This window comes from Meles meles, chromosome 4 (assembly GCF_922984935.1).
Source record: "Meles meles chromosome 4, mMelMel3.1 paternal haplotype, whole genome shotgun sequence".
Lineage (NCBI taxonomy): Eukaryota > Metazoa > Chordata > Mammalia > Carnivora > Mustelidae > Meles > Meles meles.
This window is the reverse complement of record NC_060069.1, coordinates 159,760,182-159,783,130: the sequence shown is the minus strand read 5'-3', so window position 1 is coordinate 159,783,130 and position 22,949 is coordinate 159,760,182. Positions and strand designations below refer to the sequence as shown.

Below are 22,949 nucleotides of genomic sequence, written 5' to 3'. Positions count from 1 at the left end.
GGAGGGAGATTTGTAACTATATGCTTGCATGCAGATTTGCATGAACGCTCAGTAGATTCCCTGTAATTCCTGTACACTTTCTTGCATTGTCAAGAAACAGAGGTAATCCAAGACCTTCAAATGATGCCGCCGAGCAAAGAAGTCAGTGGCTTCATCTGCCACTGTGGCTGTAAGGATCACCCCATCTGCGGCCTTAGAGCCTTGCCAGTCTGCATCTGTGAAGGGAAGTCTTTAAGTATTCCAAGTAGATGAACACCATGAGACTTGCCTGGAGGTGGGAAACCTAGTGAGAAAAAGAACAGCCAGATCGCCAGACGCTGAACAGTGCTCTTCAAAACTTTTTTTCCTTTACTCACAATAAGAAATACATAGGGAAAAAGACATTTTGTAGGGACCCAGTAAGCACACACGTACACAGAGCCGCATGCGCACAGACATAGACAAACACCTCCACAATCTGCATGGGCTCCTGTGAATTCAAACAAAGCTTTCACAGAAGACTGACCCGTCCTGTTTGTGATGCACACCAATTCGTTCTATCGACTCTATTTTATTTTTTGAAAAACAAAGTTACAATCCATGAAATTGATTTCACAGCCCATTAATAGGTCACTGCCCGCCATGGGAAGAACCATTACCCTGTAATATTAAGTGGCCACTGTGTCTATTTTCAGCCTTAACGGTTCCTATTTTTCTAAATTCTTTCCCATAACCATATGTCATATGCATGAGGCAAACTAACTTTATGATTACTTTTCACTGTGTTTCACCAAGAAGCCCAGGGGCTCCCATGCCTCCTGGGTCCACAGCATGGTCAGCCAGAGTAAGCACAGGCATTGCGGATCGAAGAACGGTGCTTTGTTCGTCTTGTCTTTCTTTTCCTTTCTGAAAAGTTTGCTTTTTAATGAGCACGGTATCACACAGCCACAACTGGAACAGGTGATCAACATGAAATACGCATGCTCTTCCTACCTCAAAGTCAGAAATCTCATGGGACAGGGAATACTGTTGATGCGTCTTTCCAGATGTGATTTACCCCAATATGGCAAGCAGCCCTCATGGCATTCTTTTTCTTACCTTTCCCACAATCTGTTAAAGCCCAGATCCAAAATAAGTCACCCATGGACAACCAGTGCCATGCCCCAAGGCTTCTCCTTTCTAGCGAATGTTTTCCTCTCCAGTCGCCCAGCAACCCTCCCCCAAACCTACAAGTTGCCTTTGATCTCACCTCAGCCTTCCGGACAAATCCACGTCCAGTCAATTCTACTTTCAAAACTTATTTTATTTCAACTCCTTGAATGTGCTACCATTTCCCCACCTCAGGACCTTGGCACATGCTATCTTTTCTTTCTTCCTCTCAGCCCTACTCTCCCATCCACTGTGCCTCCTGTGAAAAGTATCCTCCACAGAAACCCTTCCTCCCCCACCCTGTCTAAACAGCAGTTCTATTCATGTGGATTCAGTCTCCATGCCTTAATTCCCTCAAGAGCCCTTATCTCATTTTGTAATTATTTTCTTTGTCTATTTACTTGTTTTGATTTTCTCCCCCACCAAAATATTTGTTCCTAGATATCAGGGCCCCAAACCGTTTTGTTCATCACATAAGTGAAGACATACAATTTAAATTTTATAAGTTTCTTCGGCTCTTTAAAAAAAAAAAAATCCTTAAAATAATTCCTTTGAAAATCAAATCTATTCTTTCCCAGGATTTATTCATTTAAATAACTTGGAATCTAACTAGAGGAAAGATTAATGGCAGACTGCACTATCTGCTCAAGAACGAAGATCTGATCATTAAGAGACTAAATAGGGTAATTAGGTATACAGTTGGAATGCAGTGTGCAGGCTGAAATTAGTAGTGTATAATTGAGCCTCATTTAACTGCAGGAGAATTTCACTGAGAGAATTTTATTTACATAAGACAAATGTCTTAGATTGCTCTGAGAGAATTTAACATATGTACGCCAAATCACTCCTTACTTATCAGATCTAGCCCAGGGTTCCTAGTTTATTCTTCAGGGCCCATGTGTGGGGGTAACGTCATCCTTTGTGAACAAGTGATTTCCCCCAGGCAATCCACGGTCCAGGCCAGTGCTTCAGGACTCCTTTGAATATCTTGGTGACACTTTTGTAAGCACAGCAGATCCTGAAAATATGATACCCTGTGTACTGAGCCCATTTTCAGGAAGGATCCGAAATAAGTAGGTCATCAGTATTCAAACGAGCATTTAATTCAACACTGTGTCAGGTGGGGGGAAACAGTAGGTAAGTAAGGCAAACACGAGAATTGACCTGCCCTGGAGAGGTTGCTGACATTGGGGGAGGCAGAGTTACACATGCAAACAGACTAGATTGAATGCAATTAGGGTAAAGCCCAAAGGAGGGCTGGGAGATCAGGAGATCCGCTACCCACTGCTGAGACATTGGGGTTGGGTTGTTGGAGGGACAGTTACAAAGATCAGGGTAAATATTGAAAGCCCCCCCTTATGCTTTTCGGTAGGCGTCCATGTGATCAGATTGAAAACCAGCCTTCACAAAAGGCCATCTTTTGACACATTTACTCCCAATATAAATATTATCCTGGATTTTTCTCCTTCCCCTCTGTCGTGTTGCTCAAATGAGTTTGGTCTACGCCTGCTGCGTCCATATGCTCACCACCCACTGACACCTTCTTCAAAATAAATTTCAACGGCACAAGCAGTGCACTAATAGAGTCTTCCTTTAAGAGGCTCAAACACCCGAGACTGTGAAATAAAACCTGTAATTCTCCCTTCCCTTGCCCTAGTCCACTGGTGACTTCACAGGTGACTACAGCTGACATTTTGGTGGGTATCTTCTGACACCTTGCTCTCTGTTCATTTACACAAATTTATACACAGGCACACATCCACTGCCTTTCATACAGGACATTATGAAGTGTCCTGTACTCACTGTATTCGATGTCTTGCAAATCTTACATGCAGTGTGCAGCCTGTCTACATTTACCTTGTTGTCTATTTTATTTTTATTATTTTATTTTATTTTAATTTAATTTAATTTTATTTTTTTCAGTGTTCCAAGACTCATTGTTACATATTGCATGGTGCACTGGGTGTTGTACCTTATTGTCTTTTAAAGGGCTGCGTAGTACGGAGACACCAGAAGTTCATTTATCCACCCCCTGATTGGCATTTAGGTTTGTTTATGGTTTTTCACGTTTGCACAGGCTGAGGTGTACCTCTTCTGCTGCATCGGTGTGTGCACGTGTTTGAGTGTTTCCATAGGACAGACTCTTCGAAGGGTCAAGCTGGAGGGAACTGTATGCAATTCCTACATTTGAAATAGGTCACTGGAGTGTCCACCGAAAACCAAGACGTCCTCCATTGATGTTCCTACAGTATGTGTGCATTCCCCATGCCCTGTGAAGACTACATTTTATTGCATATTTTAATGTTTTCCTAATCTCCTGGATGAAAAATCACACCTTGTTTTAATCCACGTTGACTTTTGTCAAGTTCTAGATAAATTCCATTCAGAAATCAATCAAAATACAATGAATTTCATTTCGGGATGGTGGACATTTTTGCAATATCAGGCTGTCTAATTCTGGGATTCATGCCTCTTCATTTACCCAAGTCTTACACTATTTTTCCCTTTGGTAATGATTTGTAGCAATCTTTAAGCTCATTGTAGACATGCCTAGCTGTCTATAGCTAGATATTTAATGTTTTTATTGACCTAGCCAATTGGGATACTTTATTGTTGCATTTTATTGCAGATTACAACGATTCTAGAATGGCTTTCCCTAGCAGGCACTCGCATGGATGTTCTTATTCAACATTGCAGTATTTTCTGGAAGGTAATGTCTCCCCACTGTACAGAAGACGACACAGAGACTCTTTTGGGTCACGTGTGAATTCTAGCTTGTGCTGACAGGGAGATGCAATGCTGATGTCTCTATCATCCTTTCTGAAAGTCCTCCCCACCTGGGTTTCAGAATCCCATGCCCTCCTGGGTCTCTGTCCCTTCTTTTTCTTGCTGTGTCTTGCTACCCCTTTTCCTCCACTCCTGACCTGGGGGGTTCCTGGGCATCAGTTCTCATCAAGAGCTTCTTAGAATGCAGAGCTTGATCCCCAAAGCTCTGTCTCCAGCCTGACTTTGGTCACACACCGTAAGGAAGCATGCCTTCCCTCTGAAAACAGACACCCTCCCCAGCTTCTTTGCCTGTCAGCACCATCACAGTCCCGTCCGTCCCTCAGACTGAGCACTTGGAACACTCTTCTCCCAACCCAGTTCTGTTTATTCTTTGGCTTAAATGATTCTGGATGTGTCACTTACGTTCCACTATCCCCGTTCCCGCGCTTTGTGTCTTGGGACACAACTGAGAGGCTGGCTGTGAGCTCCCAGGCACGATACCAGGGCAACATGCTGGCGAGGATACTAAAAGTTGTATGAACATGGGCAAGTCACTTAATTTCTGTTCCTTACTGTTCTCATCTATAAAGTGGGAATAATAACAGTGCCTGTCTCATGGGGTTGTTGTGAGAACCAAATGGGTCAAAACACAGGATGTTCATACTAAGCATGTAATACCTGTTAGCTCTGATTAAGATTACTGCCAAAACCTAGATGTCTCTGTCTAAATTTCCACTTGTTCTGACAACCACCACATTCGATTAGAGGTGCACCCTACTTCAGTATGACCTCATCTTAACTAATTACAGCTGTGATGAACCTATTTCCAAATAAGGCCACATATGTGGAATGTGGTTCTGGGGGTTAGAACTTAACTCCTGAATTTTGGGAGATGGGAACCCACTTCAACCCATAACACCAGGTTAGAAGTCTTATCTTGAGGGTCTACTCCTCTCCCTTATATGCAGCTTTCAATATAATTTTCTTTGAGCAATCATTTTTATTAGGCCACTCACCTATCCAAGTTGTTTCTTTAGCTGCTTCACACCTGTATCTAACTCTGGCTTGGCGTCCATGCGTCACATCACACGACAGATCTACCTCAGAACCAAAGGAAGAGTCAATTCCGTTCTACTCTACATCTGAATTAAGAGAAGGCAATAACTCTAGCTTTATCATAGATATCATGCATATTTTTATATATATGTGTGTGTGTATATATATATTTATTTGTTTCCACTTCTATTTTAGTTAATGCTAATTCAGCTTTCAAACCCCCCAAAATGTTAAGATATCCATTCAGAAGCTCATCTTGTTTCTAGCGCCGTATACTTAGAACTTAGCTTTCAATCTTCCTCTTATTTCTTGGAGACTATTATGGAAAGTGCCCGGGACAAAGCTCAGTTTCGCTACACAGCCGGCTGTCACTTGGAGGTGGCAGGCACAGCTGATAAAAGTTTCATTGTGTTACGCTACCATTTGGCATCCTATTAGAAGAACCATCTGTTCTTTTAATTACTATTAACTCAGTTCAGATTGCAAAAGCAAAAAACCCCTAAGATATATTTCTGACTAAGTGAAAAATCAAATACGCATTTAAAATCTTCCTGAACATAGTATTGTCCCTATTGAAGAGCTAACAGCCCGGCTGCACGGGAAAAAACCAGAGAGCATAATGAAAGAATAATTAACAGCAAAATCTTAAAATATGCTCATTTTCATAAAAGAATATATTATAGTCACTCCTAGAGGGGAAAAAAATACAGCTTTTATGTATTATACATGAGGCAGTTACATGTTGAAACCTAAAAGGAGGTATTTCAGCTTGCTTTCTTTTTACCAGACTTAAGAAGAGACACATTTGTATACAAGCAATGATAGAATATTTCAGCCGCCCACCTCCTGAACAAATATTTCCAGATAGCACAGCTAGGCACCGCTCTGAGTAATGGAGATGAAAAATTGAGCAAGGCAAATCAAGTTTCTGCTATTCTGGTTGGAGGAGAGAGATGTTATGCCAATCTTAAACATACACGAGGCAACCTCACATAGATGTCATAAAATCAAGCTCTGGGAGCATGAGTGACCGTGGGTACGTTCATGTGGGCTGACATAGCTGGGAAGTTGATTTAGGAACTGAGGTTAGAAAGATAAGAAGGAGTCAGCCAGGTAGAGAGATGGGCTCAGGGTTCCTCATGTAGAGCGAGTAAGAGGACAGGTTGGCTGGATTGTGGTGGCAAAGGGAGAGAGGGGGTGAATGGCTTTTGGAAATATGGTCAAAGCCTGAGCCATTGTAGGCCACCACAAATAATTCAGTCGAGTGGGTTCCAGTGGACAGTAAATGCTCTATCTGATCTACTGCGCTGAATGACCATGGCTGCTGGAAGGGGAGCAGGCTGAGAGAGCAGGAGTAGAAACAGAGTGAGAAAAGCCTAGGACCTCCAGACCAAGGCATGTAGCGGAGATGGGGAAGCGTACCATTCTGGATGTATCTTCGAAGGAGGAATAGAAGGACCTTGCGTTGGATGAGATACAAAGGGTGAGAAATGGTTACTTTAGAAAACTTCAGAACATCTGTCTTGTGTTTAGATACTGACAGATATGCAGGGAATAGTCTTATTCAAATCGCATGATGATGATTGCAGGGGAAGACTTCCGGGTTTCCACGAGTGTCCCAGCTCCCCGCAGGGAGCATGTCCGAGGATGGTGTTGGTACGGCCGTCCTCTGCCCCCAGCCGCACCCTGGGATTTAGCAAGCTGCTCTGCAGGCCTTGTTCAGTCCTTCCGCACCCTGCTAGTTCCCTATTGTGTGATCCTGGCTCACGGGGGTTCGGGAAATATTTGGCCCGTGATGACATAACTTCAAGTGGCAGGAATGTGATATAAAACTCAGCCGGGCTGTTTCCACTCGGATGCTTTTCCTGCTACATGAGGCTGCTTCAGAGAAGTCAGCAAATACATGAACAATACAATACTGTGTCTGTGTCCGTGGGCTCTTCCCTGTCTGGCTCAGGCAGGCTGACGGCCCTGGGCAGTCTTGTGCTCATGCGGCCGACGAACCAGTGACCGAGGCCAGCAGAACAGCAAAATAACACACATCATGCCTGCTTCTCTAGATACCCCACTTGATGCGTGACTACCTGAGAGATGAGAGCCACGCATTCACCTGAGCTTCAACACTGGAACAAAGAGGAAGCTCTTCACCACCTGCCTTTCCTACATACACAAGCACAAGTTTAAAGAGGCTGAATGTCTTGTCTGAGGTCACACAGCTGGAAAGTGACTTTGACAGTTTGGGGATTTGGAGCCACTGGATTCTAAAACCCAGTTGTGGTGGTGGTGGTTGTGGTTGTTGTTGTTTTAGTTACCTTTGTTTTTATTTTTTACTGTTTTTTAGTGTTGTGTTAAGTTTTAACTTTAAATCCAGAGTAGTTAACATACAGTGTTACGTCATTTTCAGGTGTACAGTAGTGACCCAACGATTCTGTACATCCCTCAGTGCTCATCAGGACAGGTGCCCTCCGGAGCCCCCGTCACCTGTTTCAACCACCGCCCCCCACCTTCCCTCTGCTGACCATCAGTTTATTCTCTGTAGTTAAGAGTCTGTTTCTTGTTATCTCTTTTTCTCTCTTTTTTTTAACCTTTGCTCTTTTTTTTTTTTTCTTAACAAATGAGTAAACCCAGCTCTTTCTCCCACAGTGAGAAATCCTTACAGGCGGGTAAGTTTATTCTACCTGGTACCAAGGAAAAGATCTTTTAACTTGATTCTTTCTAAGAATTAGAAAAAAGGGGGAACCTGGGGGGCTCAGTGGCTTAAAACCTCTGCCTTCAGCCCAGGTCATGATGTCAAGGCCCTGGGATTGAGGCCCGCATTGGGATCTCTGCTTGGCGGGGAACCTGCTGCCCACCCCACGCCCCACCCCGCCTGCCTCTCTGCCTACTTGCAATCTCTGTCTGTCAAATAAATAAATAAATAAATAATCTTAAAAAAAAAAAGAATAAGTAAAAAGGGGCGCCTGGGTGGCTCAGTCATTAACCGTCTGCCTTGGGCTCAGGTCATGATCCCAGGGTCCTGGAATCGAGTACCGCATTGGGCTCCCTGATTCCCTGTTGGGCAGGAGGCCTGCTTCTCTCTCTCCTACTCCCCCCGTTTGCGCTCCCTCTCTTGCTGTGTCTCTCTCTGTCAAATAAATAAATAAAATCTTAAAAAAAAAAAGAATGAGAACGAAATTAGCTGAGTAGACTGAACAAGCAGATTAATGAAGGCGGCTTTAACCTGGAAAGTTCATTATTTATGTTGGAGCCATCTGCAAGGACATAGGCACGTTTGGTAATAATACAGTTGTCCTTCCTGGTATTGGCAGTACCTTCAGCCAGGTGAAACAGGGTTTCCTGATCACACTTTAGCTTTTCCCCTTCCATCTTGTTTTCTCTCCTTGATGCCATGTCTCCTACCCTAAGACCGAAATCTCTTTAGGTCATAAGCCCCCTGAAGACAGAGGCTGTCTCGTTCCTTTTTGGATTCCCAGAGCCCAGGAGAACGCTGGCCCACTGAACGGCACACCCTTCAACTCTGGATTTCCTAGCATCAGCTTCCATATGCTTCCTTCTGGACGTCTCTGACGCTGCCTTCTGCAGCTCAGGTCTTCAGCTCCATGTAACTGGAAGATGGGTGGCCAAGACTGCCACTGTTTTAATTTCTGCTCTGATGCTGTTACGTTGAAAACTTGAAGAGGAAACAGCAAGAATGTAGCTGCAGGACCTAAACCCTGAGTGTTCCTAGAATACTCTCAATTGTGTGGATGTCCCATTTTCTTTGCTGGCTTTATGTCTCCAGATAGAAATATCCCTCTAGGCCCTGTGCTGAGCTGGCTGACCTGGTCCCAAGCTGTGGGCTTGTTAGAGGCACTGTCATACAAGCTCACATCAATAACATTGGAGAAGCACACCAACACTTCCTCGTGACTCACAGATTCTTAGTTTATGCAATGCTCTAACAACTGTGCTGTGTCTGGTTTCCACCTCTCAGAGTACTGAATGTATCACCTTGTGGATGTGTTGATGGGGATATGGGCAGCAGAGAGAAGAACTCTTGGTTTGCCTGGTAGTAAAGGAAGGAGCAGATACACTGCTGAAAACAGAACTGGGACTTCAACATCTGGGAACGATTTAGTGCATGTTGAGAAGCCAAGATAGCTTCTGAGACATCCCTGTAATAACTCAGCAGTGTAGCTCAATAATTGAGATCCATAATGATGACCCAGAACCCCCAAAATCATTCACTATCATTCAGTTGACTGATTTTCCATATGGTTAACATGACACAAAGTATGCACTATGTTTGAGAAATGTTTTCCTCTGAAGTGCTAACGGTTTTCCAAGGGAAATAAAATCACCTATAAAATTTTGGCTCTTTGCACAGTTGTATCTTACCAGACAGTTGTCAGTAGCAAAGGTGTGTGTGTGTGTGTGCATGTATGTGTGTGTGTGTGAGACAGAGACAGAGTTCGTGTGTGCGTCGATTACTAATATCCATATTTTGTATCTCAGTGTTTTCTTATTTTAACAGAGCTACATTCTTCAATCCCCTTTCAGGATGTGAACGGACCTTTTTTTCTATGTGGTACAAAAGGTTCCGATGTTATAAAACAGGAAATGGCACGTGGTGGCAAGTTAGGGAGCCGTTAAGATGATTTCTTATCACCATGGAGACAAGCCGTCTGGTGCTCCAAAGACTCTGTGTCCTTGTCGATCCTGAAAATTCCACTGGGGGTTCAGACTAACCCAGACCCTGGGTCTACAGGGCTCTCTCCTTGTCAAAGGCTCCTGTTCTCCATCTTTGTTTTGATTTAAAATGTTGGTCGATTTTGAAACGCCTTTCAGTGGGAAATGAGGCACTAGACAGAAATTGTTTCAATGAGGTACAGTAGTTGGGACAATTCCTTCTTCCTATGAACCCCTCAGCAATATTTAAAACAAGTGAAGTTCAAGTTCTTCTGAAACAATATGTCTTAAGGGTCTTATCTGGCATATTAAGTGGTAAAAAAAAAAAAGTGAGATGTTACAGGAGCAAGTAAGTGGTTAAATTAAATGTGTCTGGAGAATAGAGACCTCTCAGAATCGGCAGAGTAATGAATGTGTGCGGCTGCTTCCTCCCGGTGCATTTCCCAGCGCTTCTAAGTGAGCGGGACACAGAGCGCTTCCACTTACATCTCACCGCTGCTGATGGCCTGCCAGTTCTAACGAAAATACCCTGTGTGGGGAAGGTGCCAGGAATTACACACATGATCTTTTTGTTTCTCTTTACTGTCTATGGCTCAGTACTTTAAAAGAGGTGGTTATTAAAACATCGTGTAAACAACAAATGTTGGTGAGGATGAGGAAAAAGGGGAACCCTCTCAACATTGTTGGTGGGAATGCAAGCTGGTGCAGCCACTCTGGAAAACAGTATGGAGATTCCTCAAGAAGTTAAAAATAGAGCTACCGTATGACCCAGCAATTGCACTACTAGGTATTTACCCCAAAGATATAAATGTAATGATCCAAAGGGGCACATGCACCCAAATGTTTATAGCAGCAATGTCTGCAATAGCCAAACTATGGAAAGAGCCCAGATGTCCATTGATCGATGAACGGATAAGGAAGATGTGGTATATATATATATACAATGGACTATTACTCAGATATCAGAAAGAATTAAATCCCTCCATTTGCAATGATATGGATGCAACTAGAGGGTATTATGCTAAGCGAAATAAGTCAACCAGAGCAAGACAATTATCATATGATTTCATTCATATGTGGAATTTAAGAAACTAAACAGAGGAGCATAGGGGAAGAGAGGGAAAAATAAAATTAGGCATAATCAGAGAGGGAGACAAACCATAGGAGACTCTTAACCACAGGAAACAAACTGAGCGTTGCTGAGGGGAGGGCAGGAGAGGGGATGGGGTAACTGGATGATGGACGATAAGGAGGGCATGTGATGTAATGAGCATTGGGTATCATATAAAACTGATGAAACACAGAGTGTACTTCTGAAACCAATAATACATTATATGTTAAAAAAAAACATCGTGTAAGTTTGCAAAATGTATTGATAGAAAGAATATTTCAACTCTACACAGTATATGTTGGTAAGAAATGCTGGTGTGTGATGACATATGACAAGTGGCGAAAGGTATTTTTAGTTGCTTTCTCTTTGGGGGAGGATAAAGCAAAAATATCTAGAACACACAGCATTTGCTTTTCTAGCTATTCTAATATCTACCATATTTACAATATATCCTGAAATAACTAAAATGATTTAAAAAGTGAATTTTTTACTTAAAGATTTTTGTACTTTTTTTGTTAATTCGCATTCTTTTAAAAAGATTATTCAAGATTGGTACCTGTTTTATGATTTTTTTTTCCTTATCCATGCCCTTTTAAATTGCTCTTACTTGTGTTAGAAACCATAAGCCATTTTTATTTTATGTGAACAACTGGTTAAGGAATAAAGTGTAGTCTTTATAAAAAACAACCAAGGGCTGTAGGAATTGTGCTCATAACTTAACTATTTGAGACCTAAAATTATTGAAGTCAAGATGCCTGGTAAGTTCTGACTCAAATAAAAAAAAAGGAAGTTTCAAATGAACCTAAAAACAACAAACAATAAAATAAGGCAAGATGGGATTGGGAGGGAGACAAACCATAAATGACTCTTAATCTCACAAAACAAACTGGGGGTTGCTGGGGGGAGGTGGGATTGGGAGAGGGGGAGGGGGCTATGGACATTGGGGAGGGTAAGTGCTATCGTGAGTGCTGTGAAGTGTGTAAACCTGGCGATCCACAGACCTGTACCCCTGGGGATAAAAATACATTATATGTTTATTAAAAAAAAAATTTGGAAGGGGAGGCGAACCATAAGAGACTGTGGACTCTGAAAAACAACCTGAGGGTTTTGAAGGGTCAGGGGTGGGAGGTTGGGGGAACAGGTGGTGGGTAATGGGGAGGGCACGTTTTGCATGGAGCACTGGGTGTTGTGCAAAAAGAATGAATACTGTTACGCTGAAAAAATAAATAAAATGGAAAAAAATAAGGCAAATTATTGGTATATTAGCACTTACCGAAAGTCACAAAATTGCATTATCCCCCAACTAGAACTGTAGCAGGCACAGAAATATTCTGTAAGGCAATCAGACAGCTTCAGAGAGTCACTCCCCGTCTGGGTGCCACAGCTCGCTTCGGGGTTCATGCCTTTGCCTTTCTTTGGTTTATCATCAAATTATAATTGAACAGTAAAAACTGTCTTCAGATATTTGCATTGTCAAAGGAAGAATTATCTTCATCCTTCCTAGAGCAGCACTGGCATTTGGTCTCTTAGTGTGGACAGTTCTGTACAGGGAGACCAGCAAAGGCGTGCCTCCTGGAGGGAAAGTGATGGTTGACGATTGCCGGTGTCGTGACTGAGAAACCACACAGGCCTCCAGAACACTGATGATGGGGAACTGGTCTTAGTCTCAGAATCGAGTGTTAAGTGTTGGCTGTTATTATGAGGAGGTAAGACAGTCCTTCTGGGAAGTTTGTGGCTATGTCACTCCTTTCCAGCCTAACATGTGTGAGTTTCATGGAAACACGTCAAACTGAGGTGAAACTTCATGCTCGTGTGAGGTAGAAGTTCACCGAATGAGGTTAACAGTCCCTTGATTTGTCACGTTGTAAGAGAGAAGTAGTCACCAAGGAAAATCTGTTAAACTCACTGCACAGCATTGTACGCCCGTTCTCCGCTCCAATGATCAAACACGATCTTAAAACTTCATTCATGAGATTAGGTTTTCTAAGTATATATTTACCATGTAGGATACTTACTCAAAACTCCTACTTTAGGGTAATTGAAAAATTAAAATAACTTGGACTTAGAGTAACTGTCACACTCTCAGCATTAGCCTTTGCCTAGGCTTCCTTCAGCGGGGGATGACGCACTGTCTCCGTTGAGATTTGAGGTGCTTTCCTTCTGTTCTAATTGGGCGGTCCTTTTCTTCTGTTGCAGGATCTAGATTTCTCATCACATCCACGGGAGCCTTGTATATTAAAGATGTACAGAATGAAGATGGATTATATAACTACCGCTGTATCACGCGGCATAGATACACGGGGGAGACCCGACAGAGTAACAGCGCTCGACTCTTTGTATCAGGTACAAACCCTTCGAGACCGTGGTTACCATTTCTGTTCTTCCTTCATCAGGGTCCTGACCCAGTCAACCGAACTTGTAGAATTCATGACTCAAAGACTTCTCTTTTTTCCTCAAAATATTTCAGCAACTGAAGCTATTTATTTTTTTCTTTTTAAACCAATCCTAATACTATACAGTACCCGTATAGGTATTCCAAGTGACGCCATTTCAGGTTTTGTAAAATTCCACATTCCCGTGACCCGATATGGCTTCTGCTTTGAGGAGAATGCCTCCTTGCCCTGCGTGTTTGTGTCCTGTCCACAAGCACTGGGAGGCTTTCAGTGATACACAGCTCTGAGGGAGAAGAGCGCGGGCACAGGGAACGTGGCTCTTGTTCCCCGTATTATGTCTAACAATACTGGGGAAATAACCCACATTGAAAGGTCAAGGGATAGTCACTCCCTCTCACCTCTATCCAGGATTATTCTCAAGGGAGGAAAACCTGAAGGCTGTTGATTCCACTCTGTGGGTAATACGTCAGTTTTGTGCCTTCCTTTCTAGCATTTATGCTTTGAGAAAATATCATAATCTTCACCACTAGCCTGTTACTGGCCCATCTGTCAAACAAGTAAGCAACCCCCTCCCACAGTGATGCGCCAGCTCTTTGTGGAGCCCAATTAAAATGTGAGATGTCCATCTCGGTCCTAGAAATCTGGCGCAAAATCTGGCCTTTGCCCTTGCAGCTTTAGGAGGTAAAACTGCTTTGTGACCTGAATATCTTTATCTTATTCGTAGTGATGCTTTGTGAGGGAGACAGTACGGAAAGCTGTTGACCGCTGGCATAATTAAAAACATTACTGCCAGAACACCCACTCACTGTGCTTTTGCTGGGCTCCTCATTCACATTCACATCCTTAAAATAGCCAGAGTCCACCCACGTTTCCAGGGACTTTGCAAACACAACTCAGAATCAAGAGATTTTTTTCTCTGCACACAAAAATAATTTTTCTTTACCTCTGCTTTTTCATGCCAGTTGTTACTTTATTCCTTGTTTTATAGGTCTACGTTGTTGCTTCTGTTAAGGGCAAGAGCAGTCAGTACAGTAAAATTATACCCCATTAAAAAAAAAAAAGACTGGAGAAAAACAAGTGAGAAAGTGAATGGCCTCTGTGATATTTGCCTGTGTGGTTTAATGACAGCTCAGTGTTCTACTTGCTCAGAATATCCTCGAAAAGATCTTGTGTGCAGTCAAGAGGAATGTCATAACAGTATCGGGACAAGAAAGCAGAAGGGTTATGGGGTGGATCTGGGTATAAGATTAAATTGAATTTTAGCAAAAGAAGCAAAAACATCTCTCCATCCCCCCAAAATGAAATAAGTGATGGTATTTTGAGAGCCCATCTTTTTTTTAACATTTTATTTTATTTATTTGACAGACAGAGATCACAAGTAGGTAGAGAGGCAGGCAGAGAGAGGGGGAAGCAGGCTCCCCGCTGAGCAGAGAGCCCAATGTGGGGCTCGATCCCAGAACCCTGGGATCATGACCTCATTGAAGACAGATGCTTAACTGACTGAGCCACCCAGGCATCCCTGAAAGCCCATCTTTCTTGAAAAGGAAACCTGAATAGAAAATCTAAAAAGGAGGAGAAAACTAGGGAAGAAAAAAAGAGAGAGAGAGAGAAGGAGAGCAAGCGAACCGTGAAATGTGGACTTATTTCTCTCTATTCTAAATTATTAAATACTAATTTTCAAATTTAAGTCTTAGGGTTGGAGAGACAAATTTACTTTTCTTAACTCCAAGGTTTTTGTTGTTGTTGTTGTTGTTTTTTAATAGAATGTCTTACTAATGTTTTAAACTTTGACAGCAGGACTCATGTGGAAGGGTGTGGGGTCCATGAGGTCACCCAGTGGGCATTTGTGATAGGAAGTGTGGAGCCTCAGAGCACAATCTCATGAAGGAATGTCTCATGCCAAGACGTTGAGTATTTGGGGTTAGAGGTGTAGCTGTAGGGTCAACAGAGTCAAGGGCCATGGAAAGACCCTTGAGAGAGTCTGTGTATGTAGCACATGACTATGAGGACCTTTTTTCACAGAAATGTTAATAATGTAGTTGAGGGAGGAAGTTGTTACTGTTAGAAAATAGACCGTCAACACTGAGTGCAGATGACTATTCTAGGAAATCTAAACTTTGAAGGAAAAATAAAAATTAATTTTACTTTAGATTTATAAGCATTTAAAAATGCACACGTGGGGTTGAATCCTGTGGGGGCATGCTAGTGACAAGGTTCTTAATGCTCTTCAACTCCTCCTGAAATGGAAGCGGACCAAATATAATGGCAAAAGAGAAAACACAGGAACAAGCCTCCTAGGAGCACTCGGTGGCACGTGGTCGTGGGTCGGTGTGTGGACAGAGTGCTGACCACAGCGGGGGCATGCAGGAATGGTCACCGTGTAGCAGGAGGACTGGGTCGCCAAACGGATCCAAGCGGCTGGGACTCCGCACGGTCACAGAACTGCAGAATAGTCAACAGATACTCCTCTCCAAAGCAGAGAATCTGCCTTTGAGTGGCCCCTGGGGAAATGTATCTAGGAGCATTCACCACCCCCGGGTAGACGGACCTCAGTTCAGAGTGGAAGATGGGTACAGATGGCCATTAGAGCAGTTAAGGATGACCACATCGCTCAGCAGTGGCCCAGCTCCTCGAGGGTGTCCCAAGTGTCCAGCAAATACTCCTTTCAGGAGAACAAAGAGTCACCCCGAGGGAACTGCTGGCCTTAGGAGTCAAGTTGAGCCAGAGTGGCTCGAGTGACTCAGCATTACTAAGGGTGACAGAGGCGGTCAGGAGCCCTGAGAGACCCTGGAGGAGCCCCATCCTATAAAATACTATAATGGATAACGGGGTGAAGGGGGTGATCATGTTTATGCTACTCTTATTTGGAACCAAGACTTTCAGTGTGAGAGGAAAGATAAAAATACGAAATTTCTTAAAATGTCCAATAGAAACTATTAGTGAACACTTGCTGTATTTTTATGAATGGGTCCCCAAGGTCTTTACGTTAAAAAGGCCTGGAGGCAATGGGCAGTGGACAGCAGCAAGCACCTCTAATATCTAGATCCTAGTGTCCTTCTAGTACTCCCCCTAAAGGGACCATGGCTCCTTGGAAGAGTTGTGGATTGTAGTGTCTGGGACAGGAAACGTATAAATGGGCTTGAAACATTAATGGGGTCTTGTCAAAATGATACAGGGGACAACTTCTGAAGGGGTTCTCCTTGGCTGAGAGTTGATGAGTTGAATTTCAAAAATAACAATTGCGTTTGATTGATAACCATGTCATTTTTTAAAAACTTTTTATTTCTTTATGAATATACACACGTACACATGCATGTCCGTACATTTGTATATACTTTGATACACACACATATCTATTTAATAACAACCAAAGCAACAGTAAGAATCTCATTAGCCTTCATAAGGGAAACTAGCAGCAACTCTTGATTTTGATACTTGGTAGGTTAAAGAGAACCGCAATTCTCTTTATCTTTCCTGTGACTGTTGTATTTCAAAATAACAGAAGAATCCTGGTTTAGGGAGGAAAGTTCTTATTTGCGGAATAATTACATCTACCGAGTGCGAAGGAGCTATGACAATCAGAAAATCATTTCAACCCTTAATGAAATAAATGATTCAGATAAACTTTTTCACCCGAACTTGTTGATCAATTCGGCATCACTGAGTGCAGGAAAGCTTCATGTTGTATGCATGCAGAGAGAGAGGAAAGAGGCTGAGTTTGATCTAATTGCTCATGAGAGCTAAATTGCAGTTTATAAGAAATACTGCCAGAGGAACACGTTCAATGACACCATCAAGAAAGAAATTCAGACTGGGGGTTTCCTATACAACAACTCACCTGGCTTCTTCAGCAAGTCAAAGACATGAGAGAGAAAAGGGAGAGCCTGCTTTGGATGAAAGGAGAATCGAGAGTCATTAACTGTTAACTGTACAACAAGGCTGATTTACTTAGCACAATTATAAATACTAATAATGTAATAATGATGTGTTCTTAGCTCATCAGGAAAAGTGAATATGGAATGGATAATAGATGGTATCAAGAAGTTATTATAACTCTTGTATGTTCCTGATATTGTGGTTTCATTCATTTATTTATTCATTCCTTCATTCTTATTTTATTTTATTTTTTCAGTGTTCCAAGATTCACTGTTTATGTATAACACCCATTGCTCCATGCGATACATGCCGTCCTTAATACCAGTCACCGGGCTCACCCATCCCTCCACCCCCTTGCCCTCTAAAACCTTCAGTTTGTTTCTCAGAGTCCACAGTCTCTTGTGGTTCATCTCCCCCTCTGATTTCCTTTCCTTCACTTTTCCCTTCTTTCTCCTAATGTCCTCCATGTCATTCCTTATGCTCCACAAGTAAGTGAAACCGTAGGATAATTGACTTTCTCTGCTTGACTTATTTCATATTGCAGTTTTATAAGAAAACTTTTATTTTTGTTAGAGAAACATACTAATGATATAGTGATAAGTTGACAGGTTCTACAATTTGACTCAGTGTGATAGCACCAAAGGCAAACACTATAAAGAAATAAACAAATACATGACCAAAAAAAATGTTTTTTGATGCCTCTTGTGTCTGGGTGATGAATATATGAGATGCATTATATTATTTTTCCTACTCATATGCGAGTTTGCAAGTTTTTGTGATTTTTAAATGTAGATAAACAGATTGAAGATGAGGGGATGAAAATTAAATACAGTGCTGTTTGGTCGTACTAATTTTGTACATGACCAAATTTCCCCCATAGAGTCTATCTCAAGCATTGCTTAAATTGTGTATTTAAAATAGAAAAAGGGATGTGCCATTCTTTTTTTTTTTGCAAAGTAGCTTTATTGAGATTTAATTTATTGTCCGTCAACTCCACCCATGTTAATTATCCAAGTCAGTGATTTTAGTAAACATAAAAAGTGGAGCAACCATCAATGTCATCCAAGTTTAGAATATTTGTACCACCCAGAAAACTCCCTGTGGTCCATTTGAAGTCAATCCTAATTCCCATCTCTGACCCCAGGTAACCACTAATTTACTGCCTGTCTCTACAGATGGGCACTTCCTGAATTTTCCTATAAACTGTATCTCACAACATGTGGCTTTGTATCAGGCTTCTTTCATTTAGCATAATCTTTTGTGGTTCGTTTATGTTTTTAAGATGTATCAGTAGTTCACCATTTTTGATTGCTGAATAATATTCCTTTATATGTACACACACACCTCCTTTATTCCTTCTTTAACTGATGGACATCAGGTTGTTTCCACTTAGCGGCTATTATGTAAAATCCTGCCAGGAACATCTGTGAACAGGTCTTTGAGTGAACACAGTTTCACTTGTCTGGTATAGATACCTAAGCAGTAGAGTTCTGGGGCACTGTGGTAAAGTGAAGTTGAGCATTTTGAGAAATAGCCAAACTATTTCCAAAGTGACTATACCACTTTACTTTTTTATCGATAGTATATAGGGGACCTGTTTCTTCTCTACTTCTTATGAGCACCAGTTCTTGTTTGTGTTTTTTATTTTTTTAGTTTTAGTTTTAGTTTAATAGTTTTTATTAAGACTATCCTAGTGGGTGTGAAGTAGTATCTCATTATAGTTTTAATTGGCATTTCCTTGGTGGCTAATGACACCGAGCATCATTCCATGTGCTTATTAGTCATTTGTATATCTTCTTTGGTGATACATCTATTCAGATCTTTTATCTATTTTTTAATCTATTTTTTAAAAATTATATATTTATTTGTCAAAGAGAGAAAGAGAGAGAGAGAGAAAGAACAAGCGGGTGGGAGGTGGCAGGCAGAGGGAGAAGCAGACTCCCCACTGAACAGGGAGCCCAGTGCAGGACTGAATCCCAGGACTCTGGGATCATGACCTGAGCTGAAGGCAGATGCTTAACCAACTGAGCTGCCTGGGTATTTGTTCTATCTTTTGTCCAAATTTTGATTTTTTTTCTTATCATAGAGATGTCAGAGTTATTTATATTTTTTGGAAAAGAGTCCTTTATCAGAAATATTATTTGCAAATATGTTCTCCAGTAGGTTACTCCTTATTTTTTCCTTAGTGGTTTCTTGAAAAATGTCAAATATTTTCATTGTCATAAAGTATAATACATTGATTTTTTACCACTTGTGTCTTTGGTGGCATATCTTAGAACTCTGCCAGACCCAAGGTCATAAAGACTTTCCCTACCATTTCATCTGAAAGTTCTATAGTTTTAACTCACACGTTTAAATCTATGACCTGTTTTAAGTTAAATTTTGTAGGTGGTGTGATGTAAGGTTTCTAAAAATCTTCTTCTTGATATGGATATTCAATTGTTCCATTCCTTCTATTAAAAAAAAGTCAGGGGCGCCTGGGTGGCTCAGTGGGTTAAGCCGCTGCCTTCGGCTCAGGTCATGATCTCAGGGTCTTGGGATCGAGTCCCGCATCGGGCTCTCTGCTCAGCGGAGAGCCTGCTTCCCTTCCTCTCTCTCTGCCTGCCTCTCTTGTGATTTCTCTCTGTCAAATAAATAAAATTAAAAAAAAAAAAGTCAGATTTACACAGCACTACTTTAAGCATATTTGAGAAATTTCTATCAACTACTAGTTGCAGAACAAAAATTTTAAGTGCAGTCATTAGGTATGGCTTTCGTGTGACTCACGTTAGAAGTGGGCACCTTAAAAAATAAAGGCGGGGGGCACCGTTTGTTTCCTGGGTTGTAGGCTTGTTCTACAAAATAAATAAATAACTAAATAGCCATGCCCACCAAAGGAGTGATACCTTCTTTGTGTCACCTTCTCTAGCACCAATGCTACTTCCCACTCTAGGCAAAGCAATAAATTTTGTGACTATGTGGTCCATAAGAAACTCACTTGCTCTTCAACACTTTCCAAAGTCTGTCTAACTTCCCTCAGGAGAGGATTGATGCAATAAGGCCTCCACTGGCAAGGGCTCTGCACCTGCTATTGTGGGTTTCTTAGTTCTGTAATCCCTCTGGAGCCCTGCACCCAGACATGTGAGTGAGAATAATAATGGGCTATGGAATTCTTCAGTTATAATGGACAATGGAACTGCCGGAGAGTCCTAGAAAGGAGATTCTTAGATTCCGTCATCATATCCCATGAGAACATTCACATTGTTCTCATATAGCACCAGGGAGGTGAGAAGAGCAGCGGTATGTTGTGGATTTTATCTCCATTGGTCACCAAGGAAAGCTCCGGCAGAAGCAGCTTCTGCTCAGTGGGATTGCCACTTTCACTTGGGTCTCCTGACTGCCCCCGGTGGCTAACTATGGAATCACAGCACTTTAAGAGACCATTCCAGAAGGTTCTTTGATAGGATAGAGGATATCCAGTCATTTGCTTTTGGGTTTACTGTAGGTAGATCACAACAGCCATGGTGCTTTTCTAACCAAGGCAAAGGTAAGAAGAGTTCAGGAGCCAGGAGCCTATATCTGTTCTGTATAACCATGTGGAAACCAGTGCTACCACTCATGTGTGTGGTCTAGCACAAGTTCTGAACAGGAAGAGTAACAGAGAGGCTAAGGAAAGGTACCTGACTTTTATGTTGGGCATCCAACAGAGGACCTCTGTTTTTGCATTCTTCATAATATGCCCTGAGAACGTCGATTCCTCAAGGCAAGCTTGGTCATCCAGCTGCATGGTTTCCACTGATCCAGTTCTTGAGAGCAGTAGGTTCCTTTCTTCAACAGGCTCGAGAATCCAATACCAGGACAGCATCATTGGGGAGAACAGGTGAATTATATACCGTTGTGTTGTAAAAACAGGGCTGTGTCATAAGTAATAACCATTTGATTTTTGCCACACCTTGATTGTCTTCATTCCTTTGTCTGTCCTCAGCTATGGTGAAGGACATCCATGAGGACCACCCCTAAGTCCCCCTCACCCCACTCCTGACACATCCACCTTCACTCACTGTTATGTCAGGCTTTCCATTTCTTCATTGTACCTACTACAGGCCACATCATCTTTGTGTTCGTGTGCTTGCACATTGCCTGCTGGCCCCACTCATGCAATTGGTTGTAAGCTCCATGAGGGTCTCCATGAGGGTTTCCTGTCTCATTTGTCACCGTGTCTCTAATTCCTGACTGTATACTGGCCCTGGATGTGAGGCTCAACAATATTGTGAAATGAATAAATAAAACACTTCAAATTCAATAACTCTCTATAAAACTCTCTTTTGTGTGTATATGAAATAAATTTTACTAATGTCAAACCACTATCTCTGCTACTGTTGTTCTTTTGAAAGGGGAAGCCTGATGTTCTCTGGTCACAAAACAACTCAGTTCTTGGCCTGGGCCAGCAGCTCCTGTAGAGGCATGCTGATTCTGGAGTTCTTAGTTATTTAATGGGAAATGAAAAGCAGAACCTTTCCTGCTTTAGCCTTTTGAAAATTCTGAACAGAAGAAATTTCAATGAATAGGGTTTTCCTTTCTGTTCTTTAACAAAATCTTAAAGATCTGTTGTCAATAGTTAGCATGATGTATAGATTAACTTATACATGAGGTCCTATGATTCTAAATGACCACTTCAACTCATTCACCACATCTAAGAGTTTTTCTTTCTTCTTCAGACCCAGCGAACTCAGCCCCTTCCATACTGGATGGGTTTGATCATCGCAAAGCCATGGCAGGGCAGCGTGTGGAGTTGCCTTGCAAAGCGCTTGGGCATCCTGAGCCAGATTATCGCTGGCTGAAGGACAACATGCCTCTGGAACTTTCTGGAAGGTTCCAGAAGACCGTGACAGGGCTGCTCATTGAGAACACTCGTCCTTCAGACTCAGGCAGCTATGTGTGTGAAGTTTCCAACAGATACGGCACTGCTAAGGTGATAGGCCGCCTGTACGTGAAACGTAAGTTGGATGGTAGCTTGGAATGGTGATGCTGACCACCATTGATGGGGATCTTGTTACAAAATGACTTCCAGGCTCTCACTAAAGCCTTCCATTAATCCTCACAATAGTCCCGTTGAGACCAGTATTACCCCATTTTGCAGATGAGGAAATGAATGCTCAGATTGCTCAAGATTACACAGCTGGGGATGTTGGGACTTAGGATTCGAATTCAGGTCTGTCTGAACCTGCAAGATTTCCATTAGGCCACAGGAGATGCATTTGAGATCACATTACCTAACTGTTGAATTAATAATGCCCACCTTATCTGAACACTGACAGAAGAGGTCGGACTTGTGATGTCAACACAACAGTAGTCAGATCACAGTGTGCAACCTTGGCTGGTTTTCAGAGGCTATTTGATATTCCTGAATGGGACTATTATCAGAAGAAATATAGGGCTCTAAATGATAAAAATATTGGACTTGGACTCATTATTGCATATCATTTAGTTCAAATATGGTGGATATGTTTAATCTCTAATATATGTATAGTGACTATCTTGAGTAATGTGTTGAGAAGGATGTTGAAGCCAGCCTCAGAGGAAGGAGGGGTATGACTGCAACGGGGAGCACTTTAGTCAGACACCCTCAGTTTTGTTCATGCAGAAACCAAATCAAAGTGAGTTATCCAAGAGGACATGGCCACAGTTGACGGGCAGAACTTTGGTCAAAATAGGTGGCTCTTAGATGTGAATGGAATGTTCTTTTTATTATATATAATATTATATATCACATAAAATAAGATGTATTTTTTTTAATTTGATGAACTAATTCAGCAAGCTAAATCACAAGAGTCGACATTAAAAGAGGAGGCGTTCTCTTATCCTGGACTTTTGCCAACCCTATTCCTGTTTATGGAACTATCTTTTCAATGTCATCCTAAGCATGGACCATTCTAAACCAACAGAAGTTGTTAGCGTAGACATCCCAGAGA

The 22,949-nt window shown here is 42.0% G+C and overlaps 1 protein-coding gene across 1 annotated transcript in view; it reads left to right on the top strand.

Annotated features, from left to right (window-relative positions):
• DSCAM (DS cell adhesion molecule) overlaps window positions 1-22,949 on the top strand; it is an 818,243-nt gene that overhangs the window by 472,590 nt on the left and 322,704 nt on the right. Inside the window, exons 4-5 of the mRNA XM_046001392.1 lie at window positions 12,926-13,072; window positions 21,696-21,974. Of these exons, the coding sequence (XP_045857348.1) occupies window positions 12,926-13,072; window positions 21,696-21,974 (426 nt within the window). The remainder of the gene's footprint in view (window positions 1-12,925; window positions 13,073-21,695; window positions 21,975-22,949) is intronic.